The sequence below is a fragment of the Oenanthe melanoleuca genome, chromosome 3 (assembly GCF_029582105.1).
Source record: "Oenanthe melanoleuca isolate GR-GAL-2019-014 chromosome 3, OMel1.0, whole genome shotgun sequence".
NCBI classification, from domain to species: Eukaryota; Metazoa; Chordata; class Aves; order Passeriformes; family Muscicapidae; genus Oenanthe; species Oenanthe melanoleuca.
In genome coordinates, this window is record NC_079336.1 from 39,821,319 (window position 1) to 39,838,599 (window position 17,281).

Genomic DNA, 17,281 nt, shown 5'->3' on the forward strand with positions numbered 1-17,281 from the left:
TTAACTAAATATTGATGAGAAGCTTCTGTTCCATTACAGGATGTACAGCAGGACTATTGAATAAGAAAGGAAATATTTATCACTTTTTGTGTTAAGCTATTAAGCAAGTGTGTATAGAGGGAAGACTGCAATGTCTCTTTCTAGAATACGGAAAGTTGAAACTACTCTCAATAAATAGTGGCTTCAATAAATTAAAAGGCAATACAAGGAGTAATGCAGTCTGGAAACCCCCCTACTATAATTTTTTCTGCTCTTTATGGCTGTCTTCACATGTCAACCATGAGCTGGTAAGCTTTGATTTGTATATAGGAGAAGTTATTGCTATATTTTAATTTTTATCAAGCATATTATTGTTCATGACATAATTTTTTTTTACCAATTTTTCCAGGAATTGTAAATGATGTAATTTTTTTAAGTGGGAAATGTGACATAGCAAATAATTTCTAGAAAATGTGATAGTTTTTCTAAACCTTCATATTCCTACTAGAAATTCTAATAAAAATAAAAGGGCAGTGGAATGAGAAAGAGGTGCCCCTTGAAAGGGAGTAAAACCTTTTGTCCTGTTTGTGTCAGTTACTGACTGAAGAAAAAAAAAGAACTTGAATTTTGACTTTCTCTATTCTCTGATAAATGCTAACGGTGCAATAGAAATTTAATTCATTTAGCTAAGTACTTTATCTCTGAGTGTGGGCAGAAGTAGATTTGTACAGAAGAGTTAAAAGCTAAGAAAGTCTACATGAATGCTTCTCTTGAATACTCTCCCACAAACACAACAGTTTGTGGCTCTCAACTTGGAAGATTTCATTTTTCATTATTCAGATTAAGTTTTATTTGAGAACATAAAAAATATCATGAACTGAGGAAGATATTTCTCATCCAGGAGTAGAAACTGCACAAGTTTCATAGAGCAAATAAGACATGTTTTTTTCCTGGAGAAGCAGGCAAGTCTAATTTTAGATGTGACAAAACAAGTGAGCACAACAAATAATGTGGAAGGATGGAAGCTGTAGAGATCACAGTGAGATTACAGGGTTACTTGGGTTCATTTCATTCTTATCTTCGTAGAATGACTGTTCCATTTGTATATGACATTTTTTAAGCTTCTGAAAGTATTCCAGAAGTATCTGGAGAGGCAGCTGAAAGATGAAGAGGTGCGTCTGAGATTTGGCAGAAATAAAAGAAGTGATAAAGGGAAGTAATTGTGTATAGAAAATTAGAGTCTATATTTGTATGCATGCATTTTGTTTTTCTTTGTGACCTTCTAGCCATCAAAAGATATTCAGATGATGACTAATCTGTGTAATTTATGTGGAGGCACATTTTAGACTTTCTCTTTTGCTGGATATGTAAATATAGCTTTGTAGTATAACTCCAGGGCGATGGTTAGCTAACCTTTAATCCTTATTGTAGCTCCTGGATGGGGCATGGGCATGTTCTTTGTGTTGTGTGAGGACAAGTGCTCAAACTGTTGACCAGAACTCAAATCTCATCTCCAAAAGGAGGATTCTTTTTACAGGAAGTAAGCCAACTTTGTTTTGGGGGTTAACTTTGACTAAGGTCCAAATGTTTGCTTAGGAATTCAATCCCTTCCACAGCAGGATAAGGAGAGAAAATAGGATAAGCATGCTCATAGGTTGAGATACAGGCAGGGAGTTGCCCACCAGTTGTCATGGGCTGAAAAAACTTCAGAAGCTGAGAAATACAGACATGAGACAACACATTTCTTCCCCTCTTTTCCAAATTTTACTTTACTCCTTCACTCCAGGTTCCTCTGTCCACGCCCAGACAGAGAAGGGAGCTGGAGGGGCAGTTTGTAGTCAGTACATAGTGGTTTCTCTCTTGATTCTTGCCCATATATAAATCCTTGCAATTTATATCCAATACACTTCCCCCAGCTTCCCCTTTCAATCTTCCTTAGCCACCTTTTTATGACTCCTGGCCAAAGTTCACTAGATGGACTTTTATCCTAGATTTTAACCTCTGAGAGAAGTGCCCTCGGGAGGGCCTGTAATCCAAAAGTCTCTTACCTAACTGGTTTAGTCCCTATAGTGTTTAAAAGAGGATTTCCATTCTGTTAGGCAGAGGACTCACTAGAAGGCTCAGCACTGTCAATCAGAGGCACACACTCTGCATCCCTGGACAAGGCATGTGCTTATGATGCTCAGACCTCTGCCTCTAAATGTTTTCTGTTGTATGGTTGCATGCCTAGGACAGTCACACCTCAAGATGAGCTTAAAAATAATGAGAAAACTGTGTGCAAGACCAGGGCACGCCTGAAGGCAGAAAAAAAATGAAGTTGTATAAATACGACTTAGCAACCTCTAAAAAATCAGTGTATTATCAACACTGCTACCATACCACATCCAAAACTCAACATCATACCAGCTTATACCAGCTGCTAGGAAGAAAACTGACTCTATCTGAGAGAAAAATAATTTACATATTGCTTGACATTTAAGTATTTCTAAAAACAGGGATGAGGATTTTCCAAAGTAGTACATTTTTTATTTCTTCCATTTTTTTTCAATCTATTTAGGGAGAACACGTGTGAGTAAACAATATTAATGTTTCCTGGTAAAGCTAAATGTAAGCTATTTAGAAGGAAAATGCAAATTAAAAATATTAGAAGTATTGTGAATAATTTGATTTTTGAAATAGCACCAATTATTGCTATCGAGTCTGAGGAATAAAGGAATACAAATGAAGATTCAAAGATTCTCAGGTATGCTAAGAGCCTAAAGAGCAAAGCATACAAAGGGGAAAATCATGCTGGAGACATCATTTTACTTTTGTTGCAAAAAGGGAGCAAACTGTTATCTAACACAATGAATACTCAAGTTTTCTGAGCTGTCCCTCAGATACAGAACTCAGGGAAGGTTGTGAATCTTGCAAAAACTAAAAAAGAAGCAATTCTTTGAACATCTCCCCTACCCTACCATAATTGAGATATCACAGAATACCTCCTAGAATATTTCTTGTGATACTTCAATGTATTTAGCAGCAGTCAGGACACATTGATCGTGGGAGAAATCTACAATATTTGTGAAGTTCACATACATTAAAATACAGTAGTTTTAAATAAGTTTTCTTCAGATTCTTTACTGTCATTTAATATTTAACTCTATTGACATTTCTTCTGTTCAAGAAATGGATGGACTAATGTTCTGGAAATTGAAGTTATGCAAGAGCTGAAACCAGCATATATATAATAAGCAATAGGAACTTGACTAGTGCTTCAAAAATTAGGTTGTATGTATATCTTTGATACTTATTTCCATCACACATTAATCTTTAATTATGACAGTAATATACTATGTCTTTAATCCAGAATAATAATGGATTTTAATAAACTCTTAATTCACATCTGTAAAAGCAAATCTTCCAGCTATCCTAAAGTTATTATAATTAGTTAAGAGTTTTTATATGACTTATTTAATTATATTTAAATTTATTTAATTAATTAATTTTCATAAAACAAAACAGCATTTATAGTTTTGGTTCTGATTTGAGCTATGATTTATCTATGCATTTCTGTAGCTCCCCAGCCTATATATGGACTTTTTAGAGCCAGACTAGAAGCTAATACAGAAGTAAAAATTGACAAGTTCCAAAAATCACCAAGTATTCCCTATTGCTGGGTTATATTACTCCTGTATGATTTATGTTGCTTATAGTAGAAGTTTATGAAACAATTTTTATACTATTTGCTTATAAGATAATTGTGTTTGGTCATTTTTGTCTTTTTATTTTCTTCTTTTCATGTTAACCTGAAAACTTAAGTTGTATAAATTGGGACAAGATGTATTCATTCATACAATGAAGATTTTGGTTCTGATACTGAAGTAGCTTATGTATTTGTATTTTATCTCTGACTCAATTGGATTTAAGAGGATCTTATCTATGTTTAAAATTAATAGTGCCTATAACCAATTCAAAGATATAGGAGGTAAATATATAGAACAAAATTCTGTAAACTAAGTCTGTATAGAACTTGCACATGAATCTTGTGCCTTTCTAGACTTTAGATTGAATGAATCACCTAAATTTAGAAAACTTATAGATATTCTTTTAGCGATGTAAAAAGTCCTTTACATTAGGTTGAATTTCTAGTCCATGGAGAGGTGATAATGATTCAATGCAACTGCATTAGATGGAGAATTTTTTGTAAATAAAAGAGGTATTAGATGATTAGTTCTTTTCAGGAAGCAGTAAAAGCATGACAGCTATATGAGGGAAGATGATGTGGAAGATGACTACAGTGCAAGGAAGGCAATTACTGTACTGAGAAATATATCTGAGCAGGGCAAGGGTGTTGGTAATAACAATCTCTGTTTACAGCCCAGAAGTCATCAGGTGTGGCAATGAATGTCACAAGGTGAGAAAATGAAAGAGCCAAACAAAAATCTCAGTTTCCTAAAAGCCATAATTTAGGAAAAAAAGAAATGAAGGCTTTTATGAAGAGAAGTAATAACTTGTTTTATTCTTAAGTATATTGTAATAAAGCAACCATCTCATATCCTGGATATTCTTGGAAAAGTTTTGAAATATTGTAATTTGTCAGCTCTCATGCAATAAGATAATTGAGGGTGTAGTCCTGCACAGAAACCCTGTAAAACCATTACTAGAATAATCATTCTTACACTTTGCTCTGGTGAATGGGAGAATGTGTAATTTGCTAGAGCTGAGATTAGAGCTGATAGTTTGTTGTGTTCAGCAATACTCAGCTCTGGATCAGTGGGCTCATCAGTTCATGAAGAAGATGGAGTAAGATTATTTTGATTTACCAGTTTCTGGTCGTTAGATAAAGCCTTGCAGCTTGTGAAATCTTTGTGCTAATGGTTTTGCAGCGAAATCTGAGTGTATGCTCTGGTCTGATGGTGCAAAAGGATGTCTATGTGCATTTAAGTGGGTAATCATATTTTCTTTACTTTCCTGCATAGACCTAATGAAGAGAAAAGTGAGGAAATTTGACAGGTTTGGAATAATGCTGGAATAGTATGCACAGTGCAATTTTGTGCTGTGTCTGTGGCATATATTGCTGAGCTATGTAGTATGTGTTGGTCACATCATGCTCTAGATCATATTTTTGTAATACCATTTGGTCTTATTTACATGTTCATTATTAAAAATACAATAGTTACATTGTGTTTGAAATATCATAGAAAATAATTTAATTTAAATAAACTAAGCACAGTTACCAGTAAATAACCTCATTAGTCCATTAGTTATATTTGCATTGTACTTCTTTGCAATTGTATTTTATTTCTCTGGCCTATATTCATATTTCTATGAGCATAGGGAAGCGTTCTATCTCACTGCATCAGACCAAGAATTAAATTTATTTGTTTGTTGTCTTGTAATTTCAAACTATCTTGTACAACACAGACTTTTCTTAGCCTTTCCATAGTTGTCATGTAGCTCTTATTTGGGTCAGAACAGAAGGCAGTATTATGTCAGAGATAAGGATGAAAAATTTTGTCAGTATGAATCTTTAAATAAGAATTGAAGTCCAGGCACTATAATGGTAACTGATAACTCTCATGGATTTTTAGCTAAATATTCAGTACCAACTTGTGTTTTTAAAATCCTTTGTGTTTTGCTTTTTTGATCCTGAGAGGAAAAAAAGTAAAAGAACAAATAAAAATAAAATAATTAAGGAAAAAAAAAATAGAAAAAGAGAAAAAGCTGGTTTAAACCTTCTGGAAAAGTTTTCTATAAGAATTTAACAGATAGCATGCTGAATATGATTGAATGACAGTACCTGATATGTGTTTTGCAAATATCTGAAAACAGCACACACAACTAGAATGGCCCAGATATGCTATATAATGGGTCCAAGCAGTCTTTATCTCACAAGGAGTATCCCTCCTGGTTTAAATTCAGTTCTGTGTAATATTAATATTCAGCTGTGTTTTGGTATAATGAAAATGCAATTACAAATATTACTTCACTAGTCCATTTTCTCTCTAAACTACAGTTTTGGTTTTCTGTTCTTTTTAACAAGTTGCATTGCTCTCCAGAAGATACAGCTTAAATTAAAAATGTCTTTATCTCCAGATATTACACTCTGTATTAAGCATATCTGTTAGTTTGCATTCAAAGCATAATACTGTCTTCATACTCTCATCAGACATAAACTGATAGGTTCTGATTTAAGAACTATAGAAATTGGTGGAGGGTACTCTTTGCACATTCTCAGCAGCTTTGAATTGAGTTGATTTGCATAGAGCATGCTAGACCACATCTTTTATAAAGGAACTGAAAGCAGCAGTCATTGAGTGACAGGATGTACTGCTCTGAGTGTAGTGGGTGTCCAAAATCTGTATCTACAATTCTATCTAAGGTCATCTAGACTGAGTCCCTCTCTGAAAGACTGTGTTTTTATTTTCAGACCAAAACTGTAGAAACTGTTCTAGTATATCCAGAATAAGTCATATCTCTTCCTGAATTTGTCTCAAACTGGACACTGGAAGGTCAAGAATTAACAGAATCTTGTAACATCATCACAGGATTCCCTGTGCCAGGAGTGCACAAAATCAAGCTCCTAAATCAAAAGAGAAGCAGAAATGCTAGAAGTGTGATACGATTACACTGTGTCTTTTTCCTAATTACTAAAGATCAGACACAGTATCGCTTCATGGATGGAGAAGGATACAAAAAGAGGCTCTTTCAGTCTCAGTTTATTGCATGGCGATGGTGTGGCCGGGAAAGAGGCCGAGCTTCTCCCCACACCAGGTATTCAGGAGAAGGGAATGGGGGTGGCTTTGGCTAGCTGCCAATGGGATGAGGACACAGAGGGGACTAGGACCGGAATATCCGACCCCCGGTGGGTACAAGGACACAGGGGAAGGTCACAGGACCGGAAAGGAAGACAGGAACTGGGGTTTGCAGGAAGGAGGTTACAGGATCCTGATTTCAGTTCTTATACCTCAGATACCGAATTACAGCATCTCCCCGTTTTTTTGTTTTTTAAGTAGGGGGATGATATTAAACTAATTTTAGTCTGAATTTATTATTTTGCCCACCATTTGTGATAAGCAGGAGAATTAGATTGTTTTATATTTGCCATCTCTATATGATTGCCTGCTGGGGTAGAAGAGATTATACCATTAATGGCTTTAAATATTAAATGACGTAGGATACCAAATGCTATCGCTACAAGGAAAAGAATAACAACAAATAACATAATGGTTTTGACTGTGGAAGTCCACCACCCAGAAAACCCCCAGCCCTTGAACAGTTCATTAAACCAGTCCTTTGTTTCTTGCTTCACTTGTCCAATCAGGTGGTTCATATCTCGCAGAGCAGCGTGGACATTGGGAGCTTTTGAAGTCAGGTTCAGGCAGCAAAGTCCTTCAAATCCCTGGCATTCTAGGCAGGTGGACGCAGGGTCTGTTGCTGCTGCAGTGGACAGGCATATGTTTTCCTGTTTGAGAGTCTGTGCCAAGGTTACCCAGATGTTTGATGTGGCTGAGGGATGATCCACGCTGCTGCCAAAGTGTTCAAGGCTAACAGGACACAGGGTTAACTGGAGGGTAGCTTTCTTCTAAAAGGAAAAACAAACAGTTTAAAACATGTTATAAGTCCTTTTCTGCCAGAGGGTATTCATTTATGAGGTTTTTTGTTTCCTTTCCCTCTGCGGCGTCTTCTTTTCGAAGCAGTGGTTACTTGCTTCTCATCTCCTTCTGCTGTAGCTGGAGTTTTGGGAACAAAAGGTTTAACCCACTTTTGGGGGATCCATTGAGGGCCTGAGGGGGTTGATACACATGCATAGCCCCTTCCCCAGGTTACTAGCTCATAGGGACCCCTGGTTTCCCATGTTTCTGGATCCCTAATCAAAACAGGTGGATGCTGAGACAATTTAAACTGTTTACTGCTGTTAAAATGACAGACCACAGGAGGAGTCATGTTTTCAAACGAACAATTCAAGAAATTGATTGTGAACAGAGCTTTACAGAGCTTTTGCTGGGGATACATCCACACAGTTGAACTGCTTTGCCTAGCTAGAACCTGTTTTAGTATCTGGTGTGTGCGTTCAACCACTGCTTGGCCTGTAGGGGAGTGGGGGATGCCTGTCTTATGTCCCAGTCCCCACTGCTGGACAAATTCCAGGAACTCCTTGGATGTGTATGCTGGTCCATTATCTGTTTTTATTTCTTTAGGGATCCCCAACACTGAGAAGGCTTGTACTAGGTGTTGTTTTACATGTACAGCCTTTTCCCCTGCATGTGCGGATGCATAAACTGCACCTGAATATGTGTCTATACTCACATGAACATATTTGAGGCGTCCAAAACTAGGAATGTGTGTGATGTCTGTTTGCCACACCTCACAGCTGCCTAGGCCCCGGGGATTAACCCCTACACCCAGCGATGGCATGGCCTGGAGCTGACAGCTGGGACAGGTGGCTACAATAGCCTTGGCCTGACTCCGTGTTAGCTGGAACTGACGGACCAAACCTGCTGCATTCTGGTGGTACTGCTGGTGGCTCAGCTTTGCCTGTTGGAAAATGTCAGGAAGGCGTGCCTTTTCAGCTGGAGCTGCAAGGGTGTCTGCCATCCGGTTCCCTTCTGTGATTTCACCTGGCAGTTCCGTGTGTGACCTCACATGTATTACATAGAAAGGATGTTCTCTGTGAGAAATCAAATAGATTAGTTTTGACAGCAGCCTAAAGAGCTGCTCATTATTGATGTCTTTGAGCACTGCCTGCTCCGCCCTGGATACTACCCCAGCAACATAAGCTGAATCTGTTACCAGGTTAAAAGGCTCTGAAAACTGCTCAAAGGCTCTCACAGCTGCAGCCAGTTCTGCAATCTGGGGTGACCCCTCCACAAACTTAACATCAGCTTCCCAATGCTGAGTTTGAGGATTTCTCCAAGTCATCACCGACTTATGGGAGGCCCCCGATGCATCTATGAACACTGTGAGTGCCTGGAGCGGTCTCCTGCTTCTCTTTTCACGAGGGATGAGGTGGAATTCCTCATTAAACAACTTATGAGCTGGGCTGTGAACAGATATCTGTCCAGTGTAGCTATCCAGAGATATCTGGAGGCTGGCATTGCTCTGTAACAGCAGTGGATCACAGTTAATATTATGACAGGTTCTGAAATCAAACAGGCTCAAGGAGCCTAAAAAGATCACCAGTCCTGTCTCTAACACTGATCCAGGGTGTCCAGGGTCCTGTGGGCACCATCTAGGCTTCATGGATGTACCTTTTTACAGCTATGCTTCCCCACTCTGGAGAGAAGCTTCTTGCTTTCAATACAAATTAGTTATCAGGTGCAGATTGCTCTTCCAGACCTTTCTGAAAATAGGTTTGAGGGCTTTGGAGATCTTTGGTGGTCTTGATCCATCTGTACTGGGTCAGCCTTGGATCAATAGTCCATGCTTAGTTTTTGACCTCTGTCCTGTGCTTGAACTGTATTGTGCTGTGCTTATTTCCAGGAGCCAGAACAAGGACATTTGCCCCAGAAAATGCTGCCATATCTCCAATGCACCCCTTGTCCAGTCACATCTCGTTCTTTGCCACAAGTTCTTACCAATAACCCTTGGTTGGCTCCATAGCTATTTAACTATAGGTGTTTGAGACACACATAAGATCCCTTGTCTTCTGGACCTCTACACTGTTATTTCAAATGCTGTGTGAATAGAGTATAATAAATTATAGTCTGTCTCAAATAATTTGCAGTTCTGAAGTAGGTCTGTCTGATCATTTGGCATACTAATTTTAATTTCTAATATCATAGTATATTCCTAAAGTGGAATTAAATTTAACACTAGTCTTTCCTTCCTGTGGATTGCTGAGATAGCTGACTTTTAAACATTATTTGCACTAGGCAATAATTTCTGGAGAGTACTTATACTTTTCAGTAAGTAGCAGTAATTAGGAAAACTGGAACTCAGGTCTTGTAAAGTATTTCAGACACCTGAAGGTGTTAGAGATTAAGAGACTATATCTGAAATGTTAGAATAAATACTGATAGAAATGGGTAAATGGGAAGAGTACCTGTTATCAATGGTCAGAAAAATCAATCTTCCAAATTGCATCTGTTCACTGAAGTTCTCTTTTTGCTTTATGCGTGTTCTTGATTGAGCTACTGTTCTGCATTTAAATTTGTAGGAATGTAGTCCATTAATCAAGGAAAGTGATTATTCTGGTAATGTCATTTATAATACCACATTTAAATACTGTGAGCAGTTCTAGGATCAGGCAGAAGGCATTCTTTATACTTGGAAACAAGGCAGGTTCTAGCCTGAATTAAAGGAAAAAAGTCATTGTTATAATAACTAAACATGGGAACATTTTTCCCAAGAAGTTATGGAATTCTTGTCTTTGAGCATTTTTGAGACCTGACCTCATTGCAAAATAATGGACATTGCCCTGAGCAGGATCCTGGTTTATAAATCCTGTGACTCGATGATTTATGAATATTTATTTCAATAAGCTAAACAAATTGAAACTTAAAAACATATGTAGTACATACAAAATTAATTAAAGGATCCATACCTTAAAATTTTTACACTAGACAATCTAATATCACAGATCATCCTTAAAATAAGGAGAAGCAACATTTATCCATAATAAATAATTTTCCTTACTTTATAAGTCGAGAATTATAAAACTATAGGATTCAGACTGCACTGTTTCTTTTTCCTAAATCCTTCTTGTATGTCCGGTAGGTTATCTCCTCCTTTTTTTACAAACTTTTCTGTGCTTCAAAACAATATAAAAATAATTAAATAAAATATCAGAATAGAAGGGTAAAGCTACCAAGTTATCTTCTAGCTTGTTCAATAATGTCACAATCACTAAAAATAACAATTGAATATATATATTTAAATAAAAATATCTTTGCTTTGTCTAGCAAACATTGTCCTCACAAGGTGTTTTCCAATTCAATCTTCAAATATCTCTCAGCAGAAGAGTATAAAAATCTGCTTCAGTTTCACCTAGTGCTTGGTTTCCAGGTTTTGTTGGATTGACAACAACGTGACATGAAAGATACTTAGATTCTTAATGAGACAGTAAACTTCTGATCTAGTTTTACTGTAAAGTAATAGATGAATACAGGTCACAATGTTTAATTAGAGCCCAATCAACATTTTTGAACAGCATCTCAGTATTTGGAGATCCAAATGAAACAGTTCTTTCTCAAGTAGGCACTTTTAAAACAAGAGGTGTTTTAACATTGCATTAGGAACTTCAAAGTGGAGCATTTGATTTTCTGTATTATAATGTGTTTGAGATATTATTATGAAGAAAATTCTATTTTCAAAGTGATAGATGAATTATTCAGATAGCTTTGATTATAAGATACATCAAACAAGTTCTTTAGTAAAGGTTGCCTATCCGAGGTTTTTAAACAGAGTGGCTTTAATGATTTGAGAAATTATGAAAATATGCTAATATTGATTTAATAATTAAAATCTGTAATACTTTTAATTATTGTGCTGGTGTCTTGTGCTAGCTCCATTCTACTGTGTTGCAGTGATGTTCATTTTTTTTAACTCAAATATATTATGCTCATGCATTAACTTGTATTAATTATCAAAGATTTGGAGACATGATTTAAGCATAAAATACAAGTCCCTCTCAACAGTGTGCCTCCAAGTCCAGGCATGGTGATTAAATCTTTTAAATTATTAGAATAATCCTGAACATTGGAATTAAAATTTAAAGTTCTACAAAAGTATCGTGAGGAAAAAAGAACTATTTTTACAAAAGGAATTGTAACAAAGAATAATTTATCTAGACATGTTTGCTTGTTTTAGTTACAATTGACAAAATAGTATTTAGATATAAACCTGCCATCATGCACAGCAATTGCAAAGCCATGAATTAAAATAGATTGATTGTATATGATCTGCTTGTAATCTATTGACAGACTCAGGTATCTTTCTACTATCTCTGTTCTACCTATTTTTGAGATAAATAATTTAATTGTCTTCTCCTTTATGTTTATATTTTTCTTTTTCTTTTTTTTTTCTTTTCTCAGAGCCTGGCCCTGCAAGGTGCTTGTGAGTGTCCCCAGCTTCTTTTGGAAAACCTTTCCAGGGATGCTACTGTGCACCTCACAGGACAGGATGCAATTCCTTTAATTTGCTATAGTATTTTTTTTTCCTGTGATTTGTAGTGTTTATGACCCTTGTTTGGTGATTAACAATGCCACTTTTACTGCTAAGTATTTATTTTCTGTTATAATCATTATTTGTAATTTTGATGAGAAAAGATATTTTGCCCGGTATATTTTTTTCTAGATAATTTCTGTGATTTAACAGCTATTAATTTTCTTTCAAGATGCAAAATATTGACAGGGTGGTTATAAGAACCAAATCCAAAATGGGACCAATTGTCTGTAATTCTGCTCATGTCAATGGAAGAATAAGTGCTTTGATGTTTTCAGGTGGCACTTGGAACCTTTCAGAGCCAATCTGTATGCAACTGTATTAGTATCAGCAATAGTTAAGAATGTTAATCTTCAAGATTGTTTTTTCTTTTAATATTGCTGTTAAGTGTAATGCAATCACACTGTAAAAACTTTCAATCACTATTTTCTTTATAACCTCTCTTGTTTTTCTTTTTCTTTTGCAGCAGATTTGCTGGATAGACTTTGTGATGGCTGCATTTTAAATCTGTTCTTTTTTTTTTTCTGTCAATTGCCACAGGTTTAGTCCCTATGAGTGGTATAATCCACATCCTTGCAACCCTGATTCTGACGTGGTGGAAAACAATTTTACCTTGCTAAATAGTTTCTGGTTTGGAGTTGGAGCTCTCATGCAGCAAGGTATACGACTCAGTCTGCTCTTTCTCTTGTGCACCATGTCCCACTTTTTGCTGGGGGTAACAGCTCTGGTGCAAGCCACCTGCATGGGTGCCTCTGTGCATGTAGCCACAAACCAGCTTTTTATGATTATCCAGGCATTCCCAACACCTTAGGAATTAGTCTGAAGAGAGATAAAAATTTAAGACTTAAAAAAGTACAGCACATCATAGAATTTATTTCCTGAACAGAAAACCCTTACAGCATAATTAAATGAAGTAATCTGTCCATTACCTAAAAAAAACTCCATTTAAACAACCTTAAAAAGAGTATATCTTCGTCAGATAAGAGTATAATGTAAAAATCTATCATTTGTTTAATTATGGTCTAGAAACTTTTCAACTACAGATTTTATCTAGTAGCTAGAACCTGTAAAATAATATAAGAGATTTAATCCTGTCCAGCCATACCTTATATTTTTGAAATCAAAATGACCATTCTTAAAGATTTTAATAAAAAGTCTGTATTCAACAATCCATGCACTGAGAAACTGATGCCATTGTTTATAATAAAATTGGCAGCTGTGTAGTCATACTGCTCAGAGTAAAACCAACTACCAGTTTAACTATAACTGTCTTAGTAAAATGCTTAAGCACATTCTTAAAAATCTGTAATTTCCTTGCCATATTCCTCTTATTTTGAAAGCATACCAAATATATAGATCCATAAAAATATACAACCATTTTATTACCTTTTTTCCATAAGGATTTGAACACAGCCATATAATATCAGACACATTTGAACAGCACAGATTCAGTTTTTGCTCTGACATTTCACTGGGCAGTACAGTGTAATACAAAAGATTGTTAGTCCTGTTAAAGAGCCATTAAAAGGAATGACTTTTCTTTCTGGAAAAATAACCATTGCATATCCCCACAAAAAAATAATAGAAAACGTTGGCAGGAAAAAGTGCATATTGGTAGAGTTGTTTTAATGGATATACCTGAGAAATAATTTTAAAAAGTTCCCATTATAAGTACACCAGCTATAAATAAGTCCTGGTTTTAACTCATCAAATGATTTCATGAAGCTCTCCTGTAACTGCAGTAAATATTCTGTCATATATCAGCTTGGTAGGCTTAAAAAGTCTGTAATGCCTCAGCGAAAAGAGAATTGTGCTCAGAAAAACATGAATTAATGCGTGAAAATAAATCAGGATTTCAAATCAGAAATGAAAATACATCTATATTTGGCTAAGTGTTTACTATCAACTAGGTTGTCAGTATACATTTCCAGAAATTATATAGTTGAGAAAAAATTGCCAAATATATGTTTGTAAGATAATGATTGCTTTTGAGCAAGCTATCAAAAAAAGAGATGCTGAATGAAAGAAGGTATTTTGAATTCCATTCACAGGTCTCAGAATTGTTGGAATCTCTATCAATGATAAGTTTTATTTCCTATGTGGCTGTATGGTTCTTCATATTTCTGGAGAATGGAAAAAGCAATTTAGATTTTCACATCCTCTTTTTTGCAAGAAAAAGGTATTTTAGTAACAGCTAAACATTGGTTTTGAGAATCACAATCAGAAAAAAAGCCCCAACCTTCATTTTAAAAGATATCTTCAGAGGATAATAGTTTTCCTTGAAGGAAAACTAGTTTTTCAGAATTAAGGCTGACCCTCTGTCCTTGCCTTATATTATTTTACCTTTACTTAGTTCATCCTTTAATAAACCTTAAAGGCACCATTTTAAGGATGCCGTATCAGTCTTGATTTTGATGATTGCTTTAAAAAAAATTCTCAAAACCCTAAGGTCATCTAAAAGTAGGCTTTTAGACAAGCACACAAGTTCTCACCTAATAGCAATAACTTTCCACTGGAAACAATATAAAAATGCTTGGGCCATACTCATGTTAAGAGCTGCTTCTTTACAAAAGACTTGGTAGTGCTGGAGGATACATGATAGAGGAAGCTCATACATGTCTTGCTGGCACCTCTCGCTCCCAGGAAACTGTGGGACATAGTGCTGGACATGACGTTGCCTTGGGTACATGACAGTCAGCCCCTGACCAGGCTCTGTTTCATGGGCCCAGGGGCACTGGGTCTCAGTCCTTGGTAAGGTATGAACGTGTGCTGACTGGGGTAACTGCGGCGAATGTCTCCACCCTTCCCTTCTTTCCAGTCCTATCTGACGCTACTGGTGTTGGCTTTTCAAATGAAATGAGAGCAATTAAAAAGAGTTCATGATAGTGGGCTTGTTGGGAAATCTCTTAGTGTTATGGTGTCTAGGTGTCTGACTAACAGGGCCTAGGAGCAACTACATCAGACAGGTACTTTTCTACTTTTTCCCTTGCAGAATTCTAGGCAGAGTCTGGCGCTGGAGTTGGCTGTCATGTCCAAGTCTGTCAGCCTTTTTTGTTTGAAACAGCAAGGGTAAGATGAACTGCAGGGTAAGATGGGCTGTTTTTGAATACAGTAGTCCAGTTATGATACCACTTCTTTTTTCCCTTTCTTTTGTTTCCTTCCTCCCTCCCTCCCTTCCCAGTCCTGTTCTTTTTTTTTTTTTTTTTTTTTTTTTTCCTGCATTAGGTTTGAAAGTTTGGCATAATCTTTCACTTATATGAAGATGTGTTACCTTGCTGGACCAGTTCCTTAACTAATTCAATATAAGCACTAAAATTTAACAGGAATAAAATAGTCCATCTTGCCTTCATTCCATTTTACCCAGGAGATTTAAGAGCAAACATAATAGTAACCAATTAACAAAAAGGGGTTGTTTCACTACCATGGTGTAGTGGATATGATGAAACTGTTTCCTTGAAAACAAGTTTCCAGATACTTCCAAAAGACCGTACATAAAGGTCTTAAAATGGAGCTAGAAATTGTTTATTGACATCATTAGAAATTCCATTTCATTTGATTATAACATTATGGAAAAAATTCCATATGTACTCATTTATAATACATATTTGTAATTGTATATTAGAGTGATTTAATTTATTCCTATTTTTAGTAATTAGACACAAGAGGAGTTTACAGGCTTCAATTTGTCTCATTAGGCTCTAAATTAACATTAAAAATTATGCAAATTACTATAGAGTGTCTGTTCCTCCTCCATTCTTTAGTGCCATGAGCAGGCAACTCCAGCAATGCATTATAATCTATCTTTATCTAGTTTATGCATAGAAGTCTGATATTTTTATTGCTATTCCATTAAATTGAAGTGTGTAGTATAGCCACCCATATTTATATGAAATTGTGGGGCTAAACATAGAGATGGGAGATGTTTTTTTTTTTTTAATATCTAAACATTTAATAAACTATCCTTTACATCAATGCAAATGACAAAGCTCAAAAGCACATTTAGAACAGATTGAAGATTTTATTTTTCAGATATGAAATTCTTTATTTCACATTTGGTGCCTTCATCAATTGCTTAGTTTTTCTGGAATGCAAGTTGAAGCAACTACTTTCTTTGTATGATATTTATATTTATATATATATATATGTGTGTGTGTGTGTATATATATATGTTTAGAAATTTTAAAATGGCACTGATCATTGAATCTCCCATTGCTATGTTTTGATTCTCCAGAAAGACCTGTCTTTATAAGTTTAACCAGTTATTTTGCATTTCAGTTGTGTCTGTTTGTACAAGCAGTACATGTAACCCTGTAGCTTAAAGATTTTTTTGCACAGTGATTCCATCTCCCCACTGTGGCAAAAAGTGCTGAACGCTTATTAATTGTTTTCTGTGCATCCGTTTCACCTTTCTCCCCTGGTTTTTGTTAGGTTCTGAGCTCATGCCTAAGGCCCTCTCCACCAGGATAGTGGGAGGCATTTGGTGGTTTTTCACACTTATCATCATTTCCTCGTACACTGCTAACCTAGCCGCCTTTCTGACAGTGGAACGGATGGAGTCCCCTATTGATTCTGCTGATGATTTGGCCAAGCAGACAAAGATAGAGTATGGGGCAGTTGAAGATGGAGCAACCATGACTTTTTTCAAGGTAAGTTTCATATTCTGTTTGAGGAGATGTTATATCCTGATTTTTGGGAGGAAAGCTTTTGCACCTTACTGAGGGGCAATTGGTATGATTCCTGATGCTGCCAAAAACAAATGAAAACCATTTTTTTTTTTAATTAATTAAAAAGATCATGAATCAAATGAAAAATCTCTCACAGAAAAAGTTTTTTTGATAATTTTCTTTTAAAGAATTGAATTTATGGCAGTGAAGTACATTAAGAAACCTGAATGAATTGCTCAGATCTATAGCTGTGTACAGCACTAAGCTTTGTCATATTAAGTTTATTTTAATTCAGCAGCATTATACCTAATTGTAGTCTTTACTCAAAAAGCACTAAGGATATTAGTGGCTTTACTGAGGAAAACTTTTCGGACTTCATAACTTTGAGAAATTTTGAATGAAATTTTGGGTCCATGTCAAAAGCTTCGATTATCCCAGTTTTTTCTGTTCCTTTTAACCTGCTATTAAGATAATTCAATTTGAAATATAGT

General features: G+C 35.9%; 1 protein-coding gene across 2 annotated transcripts in view; it reads left to right on the plus strand.

Moving 5' to 3' along the window:
- The window catches only part of GRIK2 (glutamate ionotropic receptor kainate type subunit 2), a 356,624-nt gene that overhangs the window by 254,034 nt on the left and 85,309 nt on the right, over positions 1 to 17,281 (plus strand). For both annotated transcript variants that reach the window (XM_056488408.1, XM_056488407.1), the window contains 2 exons: positions 12,667 to 12,785; positions 16,555 to 16,772. In XM_056488408.1, the coding sequence (XP_056344383.1) occupies positions 12,667 to 12,785; positions 16,555 to 16,772 (337 nt within the window). The remainder of the gene's footprint in view (positions 1 to 12,666; positions 12,786 to 16,554; positions 16,773 to 17,281) is intronic.